Here is a 22,987-nt window from a genome sequence, read left to right as displayed (position 1 = left end):
GTTTATTTTTAAAATGTCTTTGCTTTCAGGTGTTTGGGAAAAATGACATGTGGTTCTGGGTTATTTTCTCACTGATCCACGTCTTGGCCTCACTGGCTCTCAGCACCCAGATCTACTACATGGGTCGCTTCAAGATCGGTGAGTGCTGTGGCCCAACCATCTCCTCCCGGGTGTTTGGTGCCTCCTGTCCTCACCTGCCTGTGCAGCACAGTGCTGTGGCCCCTCTTCTGGGCTACCCTGTCCTCTCATCCATCTGATGCTTTCCTGGCCTCTGAAGTCCTTGTGCTCCTGATTCCCAGTGGGAATCAGCAGGAGCTGTGTGCTCTCTGGTGGCAGGACTGCTGGGCGCTGAGGGAGCTGCAGCTCTCCCTAGTGCTGTGCTGGGAGGGGAGAGCCACTCCCTGTCATGGGGTGAGGGGGGAGAGGGTCTGCTGGGGAGCCTGGCTCTTGTGCTCTGCTTAAACCTATTTCTTCTTCCTCTTGTGCCCCTGTCTGCCTCAGATGACCCTGACTCAGGTAATCACAGCTTTCCTTTTCCCCTGTAGAACTGATTGTGCTGAGCTGTAGCAGAATGGATGTGTGCGGGGAGGCAGGATCGTGTGCCACCTGGGGTCAGCTCCTGGGAAGTGAAACCAGTTTGCCAGCAGCACTGCCAGTCCTGTTTCTTGGCAGGAGAGGAGTGATCCAACACAGGAGAGCTCAGATCTTGGTGCAGGAGCCTTTTCAAGCTGTGTGTTGTGGCTAAAGGGGAACGTGTATTCATGCATGTTTGTCCATCCCCACTGCCACTGATGGCTCTGCAGTGAAGCTTCTGCAATTATTTTGAGAGCAGGAGTGTCTCGAGTGTGGTCTGCCCCTTTAGGACCCTCTGAAGCCTGTGGAACCTGTTTCTGCTGTTTCTCTACTCTGGCAGCTTGTTCCCTGGAAGGTGCTTTTGCCCCTTCCTACATACACACACCTCTCTTCCAGAGGTGGGGTTGCAAAGCCAGCCTCTTTACACATACAGGCAGGGCCAGTGTGACTTCTGAGCAGTGCTAGTGTAGAGGGGATTTAAAAATTCATTTTTGTTGTAACCTGTTGTTCTGGCCAACTGCCATCTACATCCTGTGGTGGATGCCCTCCTGCTCAGCACAGGCTGCTTCCAAAGGGCAAGACATGAATCTGCTGACACCTTGGGCTCTCTGTTGTCAGCTGGTGGGTGTCAGCTTCTTCTTTATAGGCATTTTAGAGCTCAGTGTGCTGGCTGTTCTGGCTTTCTATGCTTTGCTTTGACAGACATGGGCATATTTCGGCGAGCAGTGATGGTGCTGTACACGGACTGTATCCAGCAGTGCAGCCGACCAATGTACATGGTAGGTGACTTCTCATCCCAGCACCTCTCTGCAATTCCTCACTTCTTTAGGCAATGTGAAGAGGAAGGAGGTGGGGCTGCTTGAAAAAGTGATGGTCCTTGCTTCCCCTGTTCTCCTTCCCCCAAAAAGGTATGGCGTAAGTGTAGGTCTCTGCTGGAGTGGTTTACCCCCAGCCTCCAGGCCTTCTCTGATCTCAGCCTTGGTGAATAAAACATCAGAGCAAAGGTGATACAAGTGTGACAGGATTTTCCTTTGCACTTGCTCTCTGGGAGCATCCATTCAGAGGAACAGGTACAAGGCTCTGTGCAGTGCAGCCTCCCTGGGGAAGGCTGCAGCTATTTTGGGTCTGTGGCTTAAGCAAAAGCAATTGCCATTTCTGCAGCACCTCAGGGCAGATAGCAAAAAGTTAAAAAAAGGTGGCTGTTACCTTGTGTCCCACTGTTTGCTTTCTCCTTAGCAAAGAATGCTAGTTAGGGCTTGAAGCTACATGGAGTTTTGTCCATAAGCCTTCTTAATTTTTTATTTATTCTCCCATCTCTGAATAAGCAAACTTGGTCCAGCCTGAAACAGCTACATCATGAAAGCAGCTGTAAGCATAAATGCACATGCTCCACAGACAGAATCCTTCTGCCTGCTGTTGTTACAGTGCTTCCCCAGCTAATGGTGATGGCAAGGAAAAAAAGGCTCCCTGAATATGTGCAGGATGCTGTCCAAAGCTTCCCCACTACCTCTTTTAAGCACGTCCTTGCTCTCTGCAGTAGTTCTTTTGTAAAAGAGTGGGAGGGAAGGAATCTAACTAGAAAAACAGTAGAAGTAGTCAAAGGATTCACAGAACCTCCTGAGATTGATCCTTAAGTGCTGAGCTTGTCCTTTTTTAGATGTTTAGTCTCCTTACAACATTTTCTTAAAATTTTTGAGGGTCAGAGCAGTTTCCATCCCATAAAAGCTCACACAGATCCAGGTGCATGTGTGTTTGCAGGAACTGGACTCCAAATCCTCACATAATTCTCTCCTGAATTTCTGAGGAGGGAAAAGTATGCCTTTTTTCATACTCTTTTCATTTTATATGATCATCAGTGTCTTTTCTCCAGGACAGGATGGTGCTACTCATTGTTGGGAACCTGGTCAACTGGTCCTTGTAAGTACTGGCGTGTTGGTGCTTTGTATGTTTGTGCATGTGGGTGGCAGGATTTGGTCCTGGGACACGGGTGGCCTGGAGTGATGGGGAGAGGCAGCAGTGTCTGTGCAATAATCCTGTGCTGGGGCCTTTCTGACATGTTTTGGCAGGCAGGCTGATCTGAGGGTGGTTGGCATATCCATGGGATGCAGTGCAGCACTAGAGCTGCATGGAGCATCCCCTGAGCGTTTCACCTGGGGGTGTCTCATGGCTCGTGTTTGAGGAGCTTGTGCAGGGCTGGCCTGGTACTGTGCTGCTGTGTTGTGCTTCCCACAGAGCTGGGAGATCTCTGGCACAGCCTAGGTGCAGGAGACCTGGCAGACACAGTCACAGAGCCTGGCTGAGCAGTAATTCCATGGGAGGGATCAGCTCTCGGATGAGACCTAAAATCATTGGCCCAGGCTCTTGCTTTTCACTAAAGCTGCTTCTCAGGGACATGCCTTCTGCCAAATGTACAGGTCTAGGGCCAGATCCTACAGAGTGAAATGTGTTTGACCATGGGTTGGAAGCAATCCAGGGCCCTTGCCTGTCCTCTGGGGTCTCCAGTTGCTTCAGCAGCTGACCATGGCTAAATTTCCTTGGCTGGGAGCAAAGGCAAACAGTGCATTTCCCCCAGGGAATTGGGAAGCTGTGGCACTGGTGCTGTGTCCTGCAGTCCTGGTGAGGGCTAGAACAGTGGCTAGGGAACAGTGTGTGGGGATGTACCCTGTCCCCAGTAAAAGAAGCTGCCTGATGTCCCTTCTATCTTCTCTCTCAGTGCTATCTTTGGGCTGGTGTATCGACCCAGAGACTTTGCTTCCTACATACTGGGAATCTTCATCTGTAACCTGCTGCTGTATCTGGCCTTCTACATCATCATGAAGGTAATGGGTGGCAGCTGTAGCTGTCCCTGGGGCTCCTGTCTCCAAAGGGGAAGAAGGGATGGGCCTTTTTTCTGGCTGCAACTTGGGTTCCTGTGGTGCTGCAGAGGGATGTGGAGGGACCTTTGTGGGGCTCTGGGTGAGTCAGGGTGTTGAGGAGGGATGGTGTGTAGCCATTTCAGGGGTGGCTGGGCTGTGTCTTTGAGGGGTGGGCAGCCCTTCCCAGATGCAGGTAGTACAGGCTGGTGTGTGAGCCCTGTGCATGGCTCTGTGCCCTGGAAAGAACTCAGGGTGTGTCCCTGTCTGCAGCTCCGCAGCTCTGAGAAGCTCCTGCCCATCCCCATGTTCTGCATCGTGGCCACAGCAGTGGTGTGGGCAGCTGCCCTCTACTTCTTCTTCCAGACCCTCAGCAGCTGGGAGGTAAATTTTCCTTTTGCTGTTCTGTCCATCTTTTTCTCGTCATCTTTCCTTCCTGGTGCTTGTTTTGCACAAAAATGACTCTGGAGAAGAGTCTTGGGCTGCTCATGGGGAGCTGAAAGGGTTTATTTAACTCATGTAGCAGACTTGTGAAGGGAGCATGGGAAGCTGTGCTGACCCAAAAATTACTGTAGCTGTGTAGAGGCTGTTTATAACCAGGTGATCTGGAGATGACTGGTCCTTCCCAGGGGACAAAGGAGGAGCTGGGGATCTGGGAGGAAAACTGGGAAAATCCTGACCGGTGCTGGTGGAAGACATCCCTGGAGCAGATGGCCACCTGGAGTCAACCAGGTCAACCTGCCTGGGGTTGTTAGGGCTCTTGGTGACCTGGGAGGCCAGTAAATCCTGACTGGGTGCCTTCTAACAGGATGTCACATCCATCTCCATGGAAATGAGGGGCTTGTTGCAGGGTGGTCTGGTGGAGGCTGTGCAAGTTGTGCTATGCAGGACCTCAGAAGTGGAGATCAGAGGGTTCCCCTAGCATGTGGGTTGTGATCCCAGATCCATTTTGAGGTTGTTTCTGGCTTGCCCATGCCACATTTCTGGCCAGCACAGCAACTTCTCAAAGACAGGGTGATCCCTATAGGGTCTAGTGTGGCCAGGAAGGTCCCAGTAGGGGTGGATATCAGATCCTGACCCTCTGCCTGCCCTCCTAGGAGACTCCAGCAGAGTCCCGGGAAAAGAACCGGCCATGCATCCTGCTGGGATTCTTTGATGAACACGATGTCTGGCACTTCCTCTCTGCAGCTGCCTTGTTCTTCTCCTTTCTGGTGAGTCCTGCTGAGCCTCCCACTCTGCTGGATGGCCTCTCCCTCTCCTTTCACCTTGCTCCCCTCTATCCACATGGAGCTGTGCCTGCTCCAGAACTCCACAGAAGTGCCCCAACTCCTCTGCTTGTCTCTACCTCCGGACATCCTTCAAAGTGGGATACTACTTGTCAGTGGGATCAGGCTTTCTCCTTTATCTTATTTCTCTCCCAGTGCCTTCTGGCCTCAAATTCCTTCTGGGACTGTGGGTCACACAGCTGTTGTGGGGAAGCTGAGGGGCTGCTGCTGTGACCAATGACTCATGGATTTGTGAAAACCTCCCATAAAGGCAAGGCCTGAGATCTGAAAGGAAGACCTCCCTGGCCAGCAAGACCTGAATCTGGCTTGCACTTTCTTCCTCAGGTCCTGCTGACCCTGGACGATGACCTGGATACGGTGCGCAGGGACAAGATCCCAGTGTTCTGAGTCCCCAGGGACAGGGGCGCAGAGGTGTCCCAAACCGCTCAGCCAAAGGCACTGGGCCACTGGTGTCTGTGGAGAATGAGCCTGCTTCCATGGCCAACAGCCCAGTGGGAGCAGGGGAACGGATCCCCCGGCAGGCACGGAGGGGTGCTGTGGCAGTGAGGTGGGACCAGGAGGGAAGATGATGTTAGTCCTTTCCTGCCGCATCCTCAGGGGCAGGCTTGATCCAGAGGCCAAGGCCAGTGCACAGCCCTCTGGCTTGTGGGTGCTGGAGCCAGTGAGGGGGGAGGAAACAGGAGGGAGGCATGTCAGAGACCTTTGCTTCCCTTCCTCTCTGCTGATGTGCTCCACTTCTCTCTGGTAAGCAGGCTTGAGAAGTGCCATGCAAACCTTCCTGCACAGGGAGCTGATGTCTGCACCCTGCAGTCTGCTGCCCTCAGAGTCCCTTCAGCAGCACAGGGAGAGCATTTGGTTCCTGTACTGCAGCAGCCAGGGGAGAAAAGGACTCCAAACTGAGGTGGCAGTGGGGGGACTGTGTTTTCTTTTTTCCTTTTTGTTGGAGAGACTCCTTTGGTAGCTGGTGGGGAGCCACGGTACCAAGGCTGCAGCGTTGGTCGGAGATGGTGCACTAGAGCTGCCTGTGAGGGCTCTGCCAGACTCAGAGCCTCCTGCCTTGCTCTCTTGCAGCCTATCTGTCGCTCCTGTTGAACAGCCACACTCCTCTGGCAGCTCCTGCTGGCCCTTGGCAGTGCTCTGTTCCTGTCACGGCACCACAAGAGCTCTCCTCAAGTGACTCTGAGAGAGAGCGCACGGCAAAGCCACAGCCTTGTGTGGCGGCCCTTGGCTCCTGCTGGGTGCCTTGCCAAAGGGGCAGGGTGGAACAGGGAGGTTTGCCAGCAGCCTCAGACTTTCTCCTCTCATGAGCTTGCCTTGGACAGCCTTGGCAAAGTAGGTTCTCTTAGGGCTGGGAGGATGAAGGAGATTTTGGGACAATTGGAGTTGAGCTCTTTAGCTAAAGATGTGGACCAAATTTTCTTCTCCAACTTGTCTGAATTGGAAATGAGTTTTTTAATGGCTTCTGCATTATTTTCAGTTTCTTGGTTATTTAAAAAAACAAGGATAAGGTGTGAATTATTTCAGGCCTTGCATCTAAAATGTTTTGCAATTAAAAAGCGTTCTTTGAGGCCTGCTGTCCTTATTCTTGTCTGCCTGAGCATTTTTATATTGGTGTATGTGCATGCAAAGGTTTCATTCCACTTCTGCTCACTAAAGCAGGTGACTCTGGTGATGTTTTACTCCAAGAGTCTGTATCTCCTTGAAGAGTTTTGCACCAGCTGGTTTCTATTTTTTTCTAAATGGGAGTTTGTAGAGATGGTCAATAAAAAGGATGCTCCTGGTTCCCTGCACTGCAGGTTGATCTGAATTCTTCTTGCTCCTGCTCTCAGCAGCAGCAGAGACAGCAGTCAGGGCAGAGGGGTGCCCAGTGGTGTCACACAGGTGCTGCCACCCTTTGGACTGTCACAGGTGTTTCTGGAGCATAGATGTGGATGACCTGCTTGTTCTCTTAACCAAATAGCCTTTGTGAGGCTTCATAGAGTAAAGAATAGACACTCTTGTTTGTCACTGTAGTTCCTTGGGCAGGGTGAGGAGAGGGCTGGAGGAGGAATGACACAAGAGGCTGCCAGCCTTTCTCTTCCCAAGCAGAACTGTGCCAGACTGAAGGAGGACCTCTGTGCCCCCAGATTTGTCCAGTTCTGGAGACACATTTTTATAAAATGTACTTTCTCCCTGTGTTTTCATAATCTCTTTTTATAATCGGATCATGTTCCAAGCTTGTATTTGTTTCCAGACAGGAAGCTGGTTATCTTCTCTAAATTGAAATGTGAGGAAAAAATAATGTTGCACAGCAGTTGGAAGGCTCAACGTAGGAGGTAGAACAGCATATGGGCTTGCTGTGCTGAGCAGAGATGAGCACAGCATGGAACGGTAAGGTGGTAGCAGGGAAGGAGAGGGAGGCTGGGGAACAGCACAGAACAAACAGAAAACCATGACAGAATTCAATTAAATACAAGGAAAGGCACCTCAAGCCTGAGAGGTGGGAGGAAGGGTTGGAATTGTCTCCCTGTTGCTTCTGTGCTTCCAGCTTGCTGCATCAGTTTTTTAAATTTCCTTTTAGCTTTGCCCTGCCTGCTGGGCTCTGTTGGTGCTTCAGCTCTCCCACCTGGTGGCCAGCTGACCCCTCGATGGCTGTGGCTGCTGGGGGGTCTGGCTGGGCACTTGGGCACTCTGTGTTCCCAGGTGTCCTAGGCATGCTTGGCACTGCAGCCCTTGCCCCAGAAATGCAGCTTTCCTTGAGTGCTGCTGTCCTTCTCGGACCACTGCCCTTGGGCAGGAAGAACAGCTTGCTGGTATGTGGGGGACCCTCATTCCCTCATTTGCAGGGGCCATGCTGTTGTTTCCTCACCTTGCTCTGCTCACAGAGGGAGACAGATGTGTAGGGTAAAAGCAGAGCACCACTGTGGAATTGTGTTGGGAGGTGCGGGGGCCTTTTTGCTGCCCATGGGCTGGTAGTGGAGTCCCTGCTTCCCCCTGTTGTGCCCATGCTTGGGATAAGCTGCTGTCACAGCTCATGGAAGGGAAATAACGGTGCCACAGGCAGGGACACCTCCTACTTAGAACAAGTTGCTCAAACGCCCATCCAACCAGGCCTTTCTAAAGATGGTGCATCCACCACCTCTCTGGAAAATCTGTTCTAGTATTTTACCACTCCCATTGTAAAAAACTTCTTCCTTACATCCCATATATTCTGTTTTCTCAGGAAATGTAGGTAAAATTGTTCTGCCCAGTACAACTGAAAGGAGAAGGAAACAGCTTCTGTACAATACTGACATCCTCACAGGTTAGGAAAACTACCAGGGTCATGTGAGCTGTTACAACTCCCCCTGGAGCCTCTGGACTGGCAGAAGAGCAGCCAAGGCAGGGGGAATGCATTGCAATGTGAAAGAGGAAGGCAGCTCCCTCGTGTCCTGTTTCCCCTCCCCTCTATGACCGAACTGTACACTGGCTGTCACTGAAGGAACAAAAGTCTTTCTGTCTTAATACTAAACTTCAGCCTTATTTTAAATTAAGACCATCCCTAAAGGCAACTTCCATGCCTGCAAGAATTTTGAGGTTTACAAGCCAGGTTTTCTGGAGCCCCTGAAAAGAATTGTTTCCTAGTAATTCTGTCAGCTTCAGTATTGTGCAATCTCCCAAAAAACCCTTTACTTACCTTGCAGGGTCTCTGTACTGCTCTCATCCAAACTGCATCCTTTAGATTCAAACTGTGACAAACAGCTGTCTTAGACCACTTCCATAGCAATGCAAGGGGACTGTGATGAGAAGCATTTTATAAAATGAAGTTATATCTCAACAGTGATCACTGTCACCGGGGCAGGGACAGCACCTGCCATGTATTTTTTAGATACTACACAATCAGTATTTATTTATTCTGAATTAAGTAGTTTTGTATCTCAACTAACATGGTGCATTACTCTGGTATATGCAGAGAATGTACATCAGTGGAAAACTCTTGACTGTAAATTCCCAGTCTCAAAGCAAAGCTTTAATTTTTACCTCTACTTCAGAGTGAATGGCATAGCTTTATATGGGGAAAGAAAGAACACAATATTCAAAGACTGTTTTTCTCTTTTTTTTAATAAAATACTATCATGTTCATATCTATACAAATAATTATTACAACTATTAAACAAAGTATTACATTTAACAATAGAAATCTCAGAACTCTGAACAAGATCATGGTTTGGGATATTTACACCTGAATGCAACACATTTGTAAAAAGATGTCAAAATAAACAGAGCAAGATCTTATTTACAATTGGAAGATGATGTTCCTGTTCATTCATTATAGATTTCTACTGCAGAGTTCCTATTTTTCATTACAAAATAGTAAGGACTTTCCACTGGGACTGTATCCAAGTCATTTACAGCTGTATAAAACAGAAGCACCGCAGAATACTCTGGACTGAATATAAATAATTTACATTGTGGAGGGCAACAGCATCTTTGATTAATCTCCTGTGGCAAAATCCATACTTGCTTCCCTTCTCACAGTGAGCAGGCAGGAACAGGGTCCAACCCCCCACGAGCTCTATTGTTTCACACTTGTGATTGCCAGAACAGCAGCACATATTGCAAACTTGGAAACCTCCTCATAAAGATACTTCTGGTGAGACAGAAAAAAATGCCTTAAAAAAAATTATCTCAGAAAAACTGGTATCAGCAAATAATAAATGGTGTCTGTGTAACTAAGCAGACCTTGCTCACAAAGAGTATGAATTTGTATTGTCAGGTCCAAAAACCTCTGCTAAATCTTCCACCGGTTCACAGAGGAACCTTCTCTCAGTGGTAATAAGGCCTTGTGCTCTGAGGTTTCCAATTTATGCATTGCAGAAGCAGTAGGAAATTGAAAACACCCTCACACAAACCTGTGTCTGCTACCCATGCTGGATCATGGCAGTGGGAGAAGGGAACAGCAGGAGGTGCTAACAGGTCAGGTGACAGCAAAGGATGGATCTCCTTATAGCACTGTATCAGACAACAAAACAAATATCACTGATCTGGCACAAACAGATTCAATGCTACTCTGTCTTGCCAGGGGAAGTAGGATCATTTTTAAAGTGATGAGCACAAAACTTACTAGGGGAACAGCAAAAGATATCAGCTCTCAGAACACTCAGTCATCCAGGAACAGTGGGACTCTGACTGAGTCCTTGAGCCAGGACTGCACAAGAGCCTCAGAAAAGGTGAAAAGACAACAGGAGACCAGAAATAATTAAATGGCCCCTCTTCTCCAGCCATGGCCTCTGCAAGTTGCCCTGCCACATGACTTGTTTAGTGCAACAGCACTACAGACACCAACCACAGTAGCAGCAGCAGCACAGCTTTAAAGTGCAGTAGGAAATCTGTGCAAAGGTCCGGAGGCTCGGGACTAGCACCTGCTTTTACTTTTTTTTCAGAGAGGTGCTCTTCCACCTGGGCAGCAGCACAGTGATAAGCTGCTAATCTGAGCTGAAAAACCCATTCCAGCTCAAATCCCTTCAGTTTTTGTTTTCTTTAACTGTTCCTAAATGAGGTCCTTTCCTTTCTCTCAAGAAAAAGGTGTATAAATATTAACACATTACTATTTTATTGCCTGCTTTCAAATTAGTCTATATCTGCTCTTACTCTCCCAAGCTGCTTAAGGGATTAATGTGGTCATGCATACAATCCAGCCCAATATTATTTACTATTGTTTGTTGAAGTCATTCAGGCCAAGCTGACACCCACAGAATGCCTATCAGCTATGGCAGTCCCACCCCAGAGTTAGTACCCAAACCTTTCCTTTCCACTGCTGATTTTTCTAAATTAACTGGTATTGGGTATTTTTCCTTCCTTCAAAGCCAAAAGAAGCCCTGTGTAAGTAACCTTCAAAGAAAGTATTATGGAAGAGAAAATGCCATTCTCAGCCTAACAAATCACAGCTAAACTCACAAAATCTTTTCCAAGTACATCTTGAAAAACAAAGGAACTGTTAATTGCTGGGTAGTCCTCAGGAAAAAAAGAAAATTGATGTCATTGATGCTTGCGGAAGACAGTGTGTTTGCTTGTCAAATGGTTTTCATAACAAGTAAACCAGAATCATTCCATCTGCAGAAGGTCCTTTTTCAAACTGCCCTCTCCAAGCGCACATCAAGGTAAGGTGAGCCTTATCAACTTGACAGCTAAGCACAACAGGTTCAGTGGGAGGGGAAAGGAAAACTGAAGAAAAGAAGGACTCATTGCATTTGCTCCTCTTCCTGAAAGCAGAACCTGAGGCCGTGGGGAAGGACTAAGACACCTACGTGTCAGTGCCACAAACTGACCTACAAAACTAAGTGCAAGAAGCCTGGTGAATGTGGAATGGCAGGTGGGATTGGTTTATAGTGACAAGGAAAACACCAAACCATTTAATAATTAAAAACTAACAGAAATGTAACATCTAGTTTCCTCTCTTTTGATGTGAAATACCCAGTCCCCCACTGTCCCTCCTAAAGACAAAAGAACATGAACATGAGAGAAGCTGAAACCCACAAGCTGCTCTCAAACCAGAGGACAAGGCCAGGTTCAACATTCAAAGCCCATCTTAGGCAGTCAATTACACCAAAAGGCTACACAACAAATCCAATTTTTCTTTAATTAAAGTTATCTAGGGGCCAGTCAGCAGTGTAAATATGAGAACTTGAATGAATGCGTTCATACAAGGCCCTCACAGAGACGTCTGCCTACCTTTCTTGTCACAGCAGTCTCCTGATCCCACACCAACGCCACAGGGCCATTTATCATCACTTACAGCATGAAAAGAGACTCACACAGAACTTCAACAGAAATTCTCATGTTCAGGGAGGGGAATGAAATTGTATTTCTCCATCCTGGTCTCATCAGGTTTCAGAAAAAGGCCTGAGAAGGACATCAAAGTGCCCTGTCACTACAAAATACAATCCCTGCAGAGAAGACCAAGGGTCACACAGTAAGTACTTTTCAGCCACTCACTGCAAAACTCTGCAGTTCCTGCAAAATCCCAACAGTCTTTGTATGGCTGAAATGCCTGTGCTGTGATTCCCTGCACTGCAGGCATCCTGTGAGCAAGGAGGAGCTGGTTTTGGTTGTCTTTGTAAACAGAAAGGGGGCGTGTGAGAGTTACTGACAGTTACTGCCTTTTAAGAAAATGATGTGCAGCATGGAAAAAAAACCAAAATCACAGCTGACATATTCTATCACGAATACTCAGGACTGCATTTAACCTTGAGACAACAGCAGTAAATATGGAGGAATAAGAAAATAAACAGATATTTCAGTGGAAAGGGACCTATAGTGATCATCCACCCCAACTGCCTGGAGTTCCTCCATCCTCCATCCACTTCAGGACTGAGCATGTTGTCCAAATGCCTCTTAAACATGCTTGAGGCCTCGACCACCTTTCCAGCAAGCCTGTTCCTTTACTACTCTCCTGGTAAAGAATTGCTTCCCAATGTCCAGTCTGAACCTCACTTAGTACCCCTTTGAGTCATTCCTATGTGTCTTGTCAGTGGATCCAGGGAGGAAGGATCAGCACCTCCCTCTACACTTCCCCTGCAGTCAGGGAGCTGCAGAGAGCAAGGAGGTTCACTGTCTATCCAGATCCCTATCCAAAGCATCTGCCAACAGCATCTCCAAGTTTAGTATCATCAGTAAACTTGCCAGTGGTGTGTTCAACTCCTGTATCCAGATCAGTGATAAATACATTGGATAGAACTGCCCCTGGAACTGAGCCCCAGGCAACATTGCTGTCCAGGTGCCAGCCAGATGTAGCCCCATTCACTGTAAGACCTTTGAGCTCTACCCTTCAGCCAGTTCTTCACCCAGCACACCATGAACCTGTAAATCCCACAGCTGAACAGCTTGTCCAGATGGATGCTGTGAGGGACAGTATCCATAGCATTACTAAAATGCAGAAAAATTACATCCACTGCCTTCTTTTCACCCACTAGGTGGGAGACCTTATCACAGAAAAGTATCAAATTAGCTAGACAGGACTTCAACTTTGTGAATCCATGCTGCCTGTGCCTGATGGTTGCATTATTCCTTAAAACTCCTTTCAACAGTACCCAGTGTAATATTCACAATTTTTCCAGGAACCCAGACTCTCACAGTCTGTAGTTCCCTGTGTTCTTCCCTCATGCCCTTTCTGTAGATCGGAATAACACTGGCTACCTTCCTGTCAGCAGGGACCTGTCCAGACTCCCAGATCTTTTGTAGATGATCAGGTGGGGTCTTGCTGTTTGTTTTGCTTGCTACTTTACTACTCTGAAATGAAACCTATCTGGCCAAGTGGATCTGTGGACATGCAAGCATTGCAACAGGTTTAAGTTTATAAGCTCTCTCTAGTTTTCATAGACACCATAAAGTAGTGTAGTTTTCCCAGCGGAGGAAACCAATATGGTTTTCTGCGAATGTCTGCAATTATGAGCTGGATTAGCATCTTTATATAAATTCCTAGAAGCCAGGGCTTAATTTTTCACTAGTTTGTCTTGAAAGCCAAACCCACTGCTGCACACACAATTCCATTTGAAGAGAGCAAGAATGGGCGCGTTTGCTTCTCTCCTCAAAGACCAGACAAGTGTGTGTGGCCACAGAGTGGCTGCTGCTCCAATCCCCATCCTTACCATCGAGAACCCATGGAATAGCCACTGTTACAGAGCTCAACTTACCACCTGAGGCAGACCCTTTGAGACTTACTGCACTACAGACACCCCTTTGGTCAAGTCTCAGCAGGGGCACACCCAGACCTGCAGCTGGCTTAGCTGGTTTGAGGCTGAGAACTGGCTCATTCCTAACCCCTGCCTCCTGCACAGGCCAGTGGCTGCCACTTGGTGACTGCACTGTGGCAGAGAGAAACTGCCTTGCTGTGAACTGAAATACTCTATTATAAGAAACAGAGAACTGATGCACCACTTAGATTTAGTGTCTTAAGATAAGCTCCATCTGAATTTAATCATGATTCCAGGCAGAAAGGGACCTGCCGGTACTGGTTGACAGTTGACTGAACATGAGCCAGCAGTGTGCCCTGGTGGCCAAGAAGGCCAACGGCATCCTGGCCTGGATCAGGAATAGTGTGGCCAGCAGGAGCAGGGAGGTCATTCTTCCCATGTACTCGGTACAGGTGAGGCCACACCTTGAGTACTGTGTCCAGTTTTGGGCCCTCAGTTTGGGAAGGATGTTGAGATGCTTGAGCGTGTCCAGAGAAGGGCAACAAGGCTGGTGAGGGGCTTGGAACACAAGCCGTATGAGGAACGACTGAGGGAGCTGGGGGTGTTTAGCCTGGAGAAAAGGAGACTCAAGAGAAACCTTATCACTCTCTACAACTTCCTGAAAGGTGGCTGTAGCCAGGTGAGGGTTGGTCTGTTTCTTCAGACAGCAACTGACAGAATGAGAGGACACGGTCTCAAGCTGAGCCAGTGGAAGTTCAGGTTAGACGTCAGAAAAAAAATTATTCACTGAAAGATTGATGGGGCAATTGAATCGTCTGCCCAGGGAGGTGGTGGAGTCACCATCCCCGGACATGTGTAAAAAAGACTGGACAGGGAACTCGGTGCCATGGTTTAGTTGATGAGGAGGTGTTAGGTTAGGTCATAGGTTGGGCTTGATGATCACAAAGGTTTTTTCCAACGTAATTCATTCTGTGATTCTTTGATTCCCAACCAGGATCAGAACTGCTTTACCTCACTTTGCATGAAAACACCAGACCACAGGTTACAAGAGCAGAGATGCTGTCAGAACCGACTACAGACACAGCCCAATTATTTTTCATGTTAAAACCTCCTTACTTTCCTGGATCAGTGTAAAAGGGCTTAGCAAAACCGAAGTCTGAGCAGTCAAGCTGTGGAAAACTCTTCTAGGTCCGTCTTTGTGGGTCCCGTTCTTTGACATAGAGGAATATCTTCCTTTTCACCTTTCAAAGAAAAAGGAACAAAACAAAACATCCCAGGGAGCCTGCTCCTGCCCATACCCTCACCAGAAGCTTCTGACATGTCCCAGGAGCAAGAAGATGATGCACTGGTGAGCAAGATACAAGCAGAGGATGACTGCATGCCAGGGAATCTCAAGTTACTATGTTGTTTGAAGAATCAGACCCAGAATGGTACTTCCAAACACATAAAAGACAAGTGTTTCTGCCCTGTAAGAAGAAAAAGCACACTGCAGAGACATTAAATAAATAAAATTTACCTAATTCTTCCCTTTCCTTTAAAATAATTAGGACCAAAATTTGTGAAAGTACTGGAGACTCAGCCAGCACACACATTCACTCCATCTCTCATGCATCTACAAGCACATCACCCTTCCTCAAATCCCAGTGTCTTCCTGTATGTTTCACTCTCAACACATCCATGTTCCTCCTTCAGCCACAATCACACAGGTTTAGATAAAAGGTGCATTCAAGTGCAGAGTACTGATATTAACTCAGGGTCAATCCTATCAGCAATATCAAGTAAAAACTGTGGCCCCAGGAATCTCCACTCATTTTGTGGGATGCGACAGGCTGAGTCCTCCTCCCATGTGCTGCCTGGTACAACAAAGGGCTGTCACTCACAGAAAGCAAAAAGCTGGTGTTAGAGCATGGGCCAAAGAAAAGTAGAGAGGGGAAAAAAAAAAGACATTAAGAAGGTGCTAAACAAGGTACAAAACACACCCTGAGGTAACTTGCAGCAATCAGCAATGAAATGGCAACAAACATGGCTGCTGTCTCTGCTGACTGCACCAGGAGTCGTGAGCTACACTGAAACACTGACTGAGTTCAGCAGTAACTGAAGCCACTGTTGAAACAGATCCAAACAAGATTCTTAGAAACAGAAAGTCATGGGTTAAAGAAATCTAAATTTTCTAAAACAGTATTTTTAATTGCTGACCATGGGAGCACACAGTAATTTTCACCAGGTAAAGTCAGCCTTAATTTAAATGTACATGACAAGCTTGAGACAGACAAAAGCTGCACAACAAATGCCTTTTCCAATTAGCGCTGGGTTAACACAGACTCGACTTGTGTTGAAGCTCCTGAAGATATTTTACAAAGGAAAAAGAGAAACCCAAACCATTCCAAGCTCCTCTGCAGTTTCAGGTAAACACATCAGGAGCAAACTGACACCTGTAGCACTTGTTTCCTCTCTCCATACGGATGCTCTCACTCCATGTATTACTGAGGGCGGCCCTTACCTTGGGACAACCGGACATCAAACCCGATTGTTGGAAAATCAACAACCAGTATTTGCACAGCTCTCAATGTTGCATCCTTACGTTTCCTAGTAAGTAAGCATTGCAATAGGCACTGGTGCTTTAAAGTCAGTAAGGTGGGTGGAAATACAATGGAATATGGAAAGTACCATATACATACATTGAGGCAAATAAACAGTGATCCTATGAATGGTCTCTCCAGGGGTGACAGTAAGATCTGCTTCCTTCTTCTTAAATATATAAACAACAAATCAGACCAGAAGTCAGTCTGCCAGTTTTCATACAGCAGAGCTGCAGTCATGACCTAAAATATGGCTTATATTGTGGGCAGGGCGGTTCGAGGGCTGCTTGGAAGAATCTGAAGCAGATGTGTTTGCAATGGAAAGCAAAGGTGACATTGCTGAGCCGTCTGGAGGAAGAGCTGTGGCTATTTCTGGAAACAAAGAAGTTAAGTTAAAATTGGATAAGTGTGATGTGTTGGTCATGTGCATTGGTGGCATATCTGGAAGCAAAGGAAAACTTGGCTGAGCAAAACCAACAGGCCTGGGAGGAGACAAAATGGATCCAAATCGATTGTTTAAACCTCCACTGCTCGGCTTCTCCGTGCTTGGGTTCGGAAACATTTGATTGGGAAAGTAAGGGATAGAAATGTCGTTGGAGAGGGTAGGGTGGGCAGGAGAGTAAGGTGGATAGAAGGACGGCAGTGTATTCTGAGGATCAACTGGGATTAGAGCTGGTGTCCGAGTGGCACTAGGCTGAGTGACTGGTGGGATGAAAGAAGCGTTAGCATTTATTGGTGGATTCATACCACCCTCCGGAATAAAAGGGAATCCAAAATTCTGGGAGAGCGTATGTTGGTCAGGGGCCGCATTATCATTAGACACTTGAGGGCCATCAGACATAAATCGGACAATGCTTCCTCTTTTTTCTATCGTGGACTGCTGGCGCCCGAGGATCATGCTGCCACTGGTGGACAGAGGAAGATGGGGAAGACTAGGGTCAAAGACATTTCCATGTCTCTGGTTTCCGGATCGATTCCTTTCGGGCTGACGTATTTTAGAACCTCCATTGTCTTGCAGAGGATGCCTCGAGCGCTGAGTGACCGAAGAATTTGGTTGACGAACAGAAGGCTGCCCTTGCTCGCCGTTTCCATGAGAAACTGCAGGGTGAGGGTGAGTTGGCCTCACAACTCCATGCATATTGCTGGACACGGGTGTATTCATGTGGTTCTTAGTTCCATGACTGTCCGTCATCCTCATGGGGTTGGACTTCTGCACAGAGATGTTTGGGCTTGTGTTGCGACCCTGAATGTCTCCTGAGGAAGACGAACTTGAAAAAGGAATAGTCAGTGAACTGTTCCTTGTGTTAATTGCCCCAATGGACATGTCACAGCTTTCCCTGCTCTGACCATCACCATCCCTTCGGATGTGGACGCTCTCCCGTGCTGGGGGACAGTTGTACTCGATTGTGGAGGAGGCACCGCACTGCGTGTTCCTTTGATGTTCTGGGATTGATCTTTGGCTTCCACTGACTTGATCTCCAAGGTGAGGGGCGAGCAAACTCTGCATGAAACTTTGGTGGCATGTGTTTTCATTTTCCCTCGATGGCAGGGTATTCCCCGTTGGAATACCCTGTACTGGCTGGTAGGGCAGTCTCTTCTGCCTCTCTATGGATGGTGCAGCATTCTGACTGATTCGGAACGCTTGTGACTGCATGCCCCGGAGGGAGGACACAGAATTGCCAATTTCACTGTTTCTTGAAGCCTGCACATCAAAATTGCCTGTCGGTTGTTGATTGGGTCCAGAGGGCTTAAATGTTTGGCAGTCAGAAAGACGCTGCACATCTGAGCCAACTGTGTGGTCGACCGACAAGCGGCCCTGCATATTATGAATCGCCAACCCTTTACTTCTAGAAACATCAAGATAGCTTCTCATTTCAAGCTGGTCAGAAACCCTAGGTCCTTGAAGAGATATTCCTATTCTCTGCTCGGAATTAGAGGGCGTCTTCCCAATGAGAGCCTCAGCAGAGTAGCTGGAAACTCTGTTTCTTTCCTGCCTGTGAGGGGTGCACGTCATATCTGATGGTCTGGAAACGATACTGGCCTGGGACACCATTTGCTGCTCTAAGCCCCTTGAGGTCATAAGCCTTTGCATCTGATTGTGCCCTGACACGTGTTCTGAAGTGGAACCTTGCTGTCTGCTGCCAACATCCTGTTGCTGTTGATGCATAATATCCTGATTGATATGGCTCTGAGGGTGGTTATGGTGGTTTCTGCTTGTTGCAGGATTTTCACAGTTCTTTTCAGGCTGGGACGCTCCAAAGTGCTGCTGCATCTGCTGCTGCATTTGTTGGTGGTGAGGATGGGGCTGACCACCTTTCTGCCGTGTTTGATCACTTCCGTGGTGTTTTTGCTGTAGAGAAAGCTGTGTGGCTTGTGTTCCCTGGATGAGATTCCGTTTCTTTTGCATCTGCACCTCCTGCTGTATCGTTCGCTGTTGGTGGACACTGTGGGGCTGAGAGTGGACTGAGTTTTCCCCGTGAGTGACATGGTGCTGCAGCTGGTACAAGTGGTGCCTCTCTCTTAACTGCCCAGCCTGCTGCTGCTTCAAGTACGGATGATTACTGTGAAGGTGAGAGATGCCTTGGGCAGGGACATGTTGAATTGGCTGCAAGTGCTGCCCTGCCTGGCCTGGCTGCTCTGAAAGCGGTGGCTGAGAACCGCACTGAACTTCAGTTTGTCTCAAAGCCGGTGTTACGAAATTGCTGTTGGGTGGGAATAACCTATTGAGGCCATCAGTGTGCCCTTGATTGCTCACTGGTGCCACTGAATTGGATGAATTAGGAGGAATCTGACTAACCAGCATCTGTGTTTGATCAGCAATACCCTCTGGTGTCCGGTTCATCAGCGCCATCCCCTCAAGCCTTATGGGTGCTGTCTGGCACTGCTTTTGCCTCTTTGCTGTAGAAAGCAGAAGGTCATCCTGAACGGCCCTCTTGGCAGAGTCTTTGCGACCTTCATGGTTTTGCTGCTTTAAGTGTGATTCCTGCAGCTGGGGAGCCTGCATGGTGCTTGCCCTGATAGCATTCAGTTGTTCCTGAGCATATTCACTCATCAGAGCAGGTCCCGGAGACGGATTGATGTAGGTGCTAGATGGAAGGGAGAGGCTCACAGTTGCAGGGATGCTTGCAGGCTCTGAAGACTGGGATAAACCCGAGCAACTCACCAGGGGATGGACAATGCGGCTCTGGTGTATGAGATTATTCACACTTAGACTGGTTATGCTGGGTGTCTGGGAAGTGGAAATCTGCAAAGGAGTGTTTGATGTTTCCACACCTCCTGCAGAGCAGCTTGGCTTCTCAACCTGCCTGTCGATATTTGTCTGTACTGTTTCATGAGCACTGAATTTGTTTGGTGCCACTTCCAGCGGCCCTGCGTTGTTTTCTTTCACTGACTGAGGTTTAAAAGGCTGTTGTTCTCTCTCCAAAGGTGCAACCTCAGACTTAGAGATGACATCTCTTGTGTTAACCTGTATTCCCCCTCCACCTTTCTCAAGGCTTTCCTGGTCAAAAATAGCTCTTGCTGCAAGAGCTACAATGTCAGTCTGTTCTGAAAATGTGCAGCTGTTACAGGTACTGGTAGAGGTGCTGCTTGTGACATCTTCTCTGGTGGTATCTGGCAACATAGATGCAACTGAGAAGCCTCGACTGCTGCCAGAGCTGGTTGACATGGGGGAGTCTGCCTGCCTGCTTGTAATAAGGGAAGCACTGACTACTTCCTGATCAGAGATGCAGGAGTGAGGCTGGGAGAGAGTGTCACTTTCCGTGTTCATCAGCAAGAGTTCCTGCTTCTCAGGCAAATCATTTGATTCTGCTGATTTAGAGTTTTCCATAGGAAAATTAGAATGCTCCCCCTGAACAGTAAATGAAGAGGTTTTTTCCACAGCTGTTCTTTCTTTTGTGAGATCAGACAGCATTTTGGTTAGACCCTGTCCTTCTAACAAGTCTGCATCTTGCATTACCACTGAGGAATCCTGCGCAACATTGCAGGACTCCGAAATCATTCCTGCCTTGGAAGTATGACCTGCTGTGTTGCTCTGTGCTGCTGAAGTCCCATTTGCAACCTGCAAGTGTGTAACCTGTGCTTCTTTACCAGAGGATGTTAAGGTGTTGGGGGGTTTGCAGGGTTTGGGAGACTCTGACGGGACAGAGGCAGTTGGTGGGTAGCTCTGAGATCCCTGGGCCTGCTGGCGAGGAGCAGCATCTTTGGCTGGCAGGGGAGCGAGCAACAGCTGCTCTGACACTACAGACTCCAGCGGTGAGGAAGCAGGCACCTCTGCCGTGCTCTGCTCTGGAGCAGAGGGGGTTTTCACTGCCTGTTCGGAGCTTGCAATCTCTTTGGAAGGAGAGCCAGAAATGCTGATGCCGCTCGATGCAGCTGCGCCGCCTGCCTGTGGTGTGGTTACAGCCTGTGTCACTGCTGGGACGTTTTCCGGCGGCCCTTTGCCACTTGAGGACTTTGCCACCGTTTCCACAGGAGCACAGTCCACCTTCCCTGCATCTTTGCAAGGAACTGCTGGACAGGACACTTTATTATTGACTGTTTGGTGTTTCTTTGTGCTCGGCTTTTTGTTTGTCCTTTTTGATTTTGCACTGGATGGCAAGCCAGCAGCCGCTTTTTGTGGGGAAGCGTTTATGGAGTTAGATGCACTGGTTAATACTGAAACCTCTGCAGGCACTGAGGATGCCACAGAAGTTGGCAATGACACACAGTTGACTGTGGCAATCTGGTTATTGACAGTTGCAGGATTGGTAGGGTGGCTGAGAGACAAGTGCAAGCAGCTCTGTCCAGCCATTTGTGATATGCTTTGATTGAGGTTAGCTAAAGCACCAAATGTATTGAGGGCAACATTGGTATTTGGATCTTCGCTGGTGGTGGGCTGAATAATTTGCATAGGGGCTTGGTTTGAAGCTCCAGATGAAGACATCACAGGCTGCAATGCAAAAAGCTGCCCATTTAATGAGATAGTCTGAGGGTGCTGTTGATTGGACATTGTCACTGAAAATGTCTGCGTAGAGCTAGAAGATGGTAAAGAAGATGGCCTTGGTAATATATGGACAAGGTGTTTCCCTCCAAAAGTCTGTGGAAAAGAGGCATTTTGCATGGTGCCACTGGAGTTGGCAACTGCAGTCGGCCCATTCACAGGAAGTCTTACAGAAGCAGAAGGCTGAGCAGAGAGGAGGGGAAGAGGATTCTGATTTGCAGCTTGTATAATTACAATTTGCTGACTAACATTTTGGCTGGGAACTTCCGCTCTCACAATGGGCGGGCATGGAGCTGGGTTTGGAGGCTGGAGAATGATGACATTCTGGTTAGCTGGTGCTCCTGTCACAGCTGAGGCCACTGGCTGAGCCATCTGAATCACCTGCATAGCTGAGTTTAATGGAAGGATGCTTCCTGCAGCCTGAGCTTTAACCTGTGGCTGGCTGATTAAAGGCTGTATAGGTACGGGTGGGCACGAGGGCAAGGTAACTACAATCTGTTCAGCTGCCTGGCCATCCCCAGGCAGAGAAGCATGCAAACTGATACTTGTAGTCAAAGGCCTGCTGTGGGCAGAAGACACAGTCCCAGCACCATTGACTGGCTCGTTGAGGAGGGCAGTCATTATCCCGGATGGTGTCTGGCTCAGCGGCTGAACAGTGTTTCCTGCCAGCTGCAAGGTTGTCCATGTGGTCTGCGTGTTCCCAGCTGAAGGCATCCGGGTAAGGCTACTCATGTTTTTCAAGTCTGAAGTGCCAACACCTGAAGAGCCTGAAAAAGACCAGCAGTTCTCCAGGGGACTGGCAGCCAGAGTGCTTATTGCTGTCACAGCCTTAACTCCTTCTGCTGCAGATGTCACAGGCGTGCCAGCACTGCTGACCACGTCCGTACTTTTGGGGACATTTGCAGAAGAGCAGCTCTCTGCAGTAGACAGTCTCACAGGTGACACACAAGCTGTGTCCGTGGTTGAAACGGCACAGCTCTCCTGGAGGTCACTCCTGGAATTGTGTGTATTTGAGCAAGTTGCATTCACCTGCTGACCTTGGGAGGCTTCCACAGAGGTACTGGAAGGAAGGCTGGTTCCCTGTGGAAGCGTTTTCTTTGTTGATTTAGTGCCCTCCTCATCACTTTTACTTTTGGGGGGATTTTGCTCATTCTGGGGTGCATTACTTGAAGAACACTGTAGTTCCTGTTCTGCTGTAGGTCGAGGTGTGCTCTGTGAGCTGGCAGGAGCAGCGGTGGGCACACCTCGCTCATTCTCCGGGGTGGAGAGCTCAAGAACATTCCCTGCTGGAGCTGTCTGAGCGGATGCCAGCGGAGAAACTGTAGGTTGTGACCGTGGCTTATTTTCTGTGGGGTAAATACCAGCAATCGTCACAGGAGTCACTAGATTGCAAGTTCTCTGAACTGGCACAACATTGGCTGTTTGCTTTTGTAAATTATGACCAACATTAAACGTTATTCCCTGCACAGATGCTCCCTGGTTATTTCCATTGGGCTGAGTCCCATTTGAATAGACAATGATGTTCTTTTGAACCTGATCACTGGGAATAACAACTGAGACCTTGGCGTTTTTGAGGTTTCCTTTCCAGTGGATTGTAGGGTCATCATATAAGCAAATATCATTTGCTTTCAGTAGCTCGATGTATCTCCCATTTTCCTTTTGCAGTTCATCCAGCTGTTTTCGGAGTTTTTTTATCTCTTCAGCTACAAAACAGTGAGAGCACTCCATTACATCAGCACCAGAGCAAATAATGAAATAATGTTACCACATGATTTAGAGAGTAAACACTGTGTAGTAATGAAATAATTTGTAGAAATAAATTGAATAAATTGTTAATAATGTATGTTCTTTTCAAATGGTTAGCACAACCTATGTGCTCTTATCCTGGTAAGTCTCTCTAATGAATGGGAAAGTGAATGAATTTCACAGACTATTCCATTATCAATAACAGGATATATCAAATTACTTAGGAAAAAGCATAAGGACTAAACCAGATGCAAGTGAATGCTAATCAAAATTGTTTAATTCCTGAAGGAAAGATAACACAAGCTCATTAATATTTTTC

The 22,987-nt window shown here is 47.9% G+C and overlaps 2 protein-coding genes across 5 annotated transcripts in view; one reads left to right on the top strand and one right to left on the bottom strand.

Annotated features, from left to right (window-relative positions):
• Positions 1 to 8,978, top strand: part of SIDT1 (SID1 transmembrane family member 1) — a 42,165-nt gene extending 33,187 nt beyond the window's left edge. The window contains exons 19-26 of one of the 2 annotated variants that reach the window (XM_068181903.1): positions 30 to 138; positions 502 to 516; positions 1,276 to 1,352; positions 2,444 to 2,490; positions 3,287 to 3,392; positions 3,699 to 3,809; positions 4,523 to 4,636; positions 5,036 to 8,978. In XM_068181903.1, the coding sequence (XP_068038004.1) occupies positions 30 to 138; positions 502 to 516; positions 1,276 to 1,352; positions 2,444 to 2,490; positions 3,287 to 3,392; positions 3,699 to 3,809; positions 4,523 to 4,636; positions 5,036 to 5,098 (642 nt within the window). In that variant the 3' untranslated portion in view covers positions 5,099 to 8,978. The remainder of the gene's footprint in view (positions 1 to 29; positions 139 to 501; positions 517 to 1,275; positions 1,353 to 2,443; positions 2,491 to 3,286; positions 3,393 to 3,698; positions 3,810 to 4,522; positions 4,637 to 5,035) is intronic. The other variant, XM_068181904.1, reaches the window with a different exon arrangement.
• A 4,265-nt stretch (positions 8,979 to 13,243) lies between these two features.
• The window catches only part of USF3 (upstream transcription factor family member 3), a 30,219-nt gene continuing 20,475 nt past the window's right edge, over positions 13,244 to 22,987 (bottom strand). For all 3 annotated transcript variants that reach the window (XM_068181893.1, XM_068181894.1, XM_068181895.1), the window contains one exon: positions 13,244 to 22,625. In XM_068181893.1, the coding sequence (XP_068037994.1) occupies positions 16,159 to 22,625 (6,467 nt within the window). In that variant the 3' untranslated portion in view covers positions 13,244 to 16,158. The remainder of the gene's footprint in view (positions 22,626 to 22,987) is intronic.

Source organism: Anomalospiza imberbis, chromosome 2, assembly GCF_031753505.1.
Source record: "Anomalospiza imberbis isolate Cuckoo-Finch-1a 21T00152 chromosome 2, ASM3175350v1, whole genome shotgun sequence".
Classification (NCBI taxonomy): domain Eukaryota; kingdom Metazoa; phylum Chordata; class Aves; order Passeriformes; family Viduidae; genus Anomalospiza; species Anomalospiza imberbis.
The sequence above is the reverse complement of the archived record's forward strand: the minus strand, read 5'-3'. Positions and strand labels throughout refer to the sequence as shown.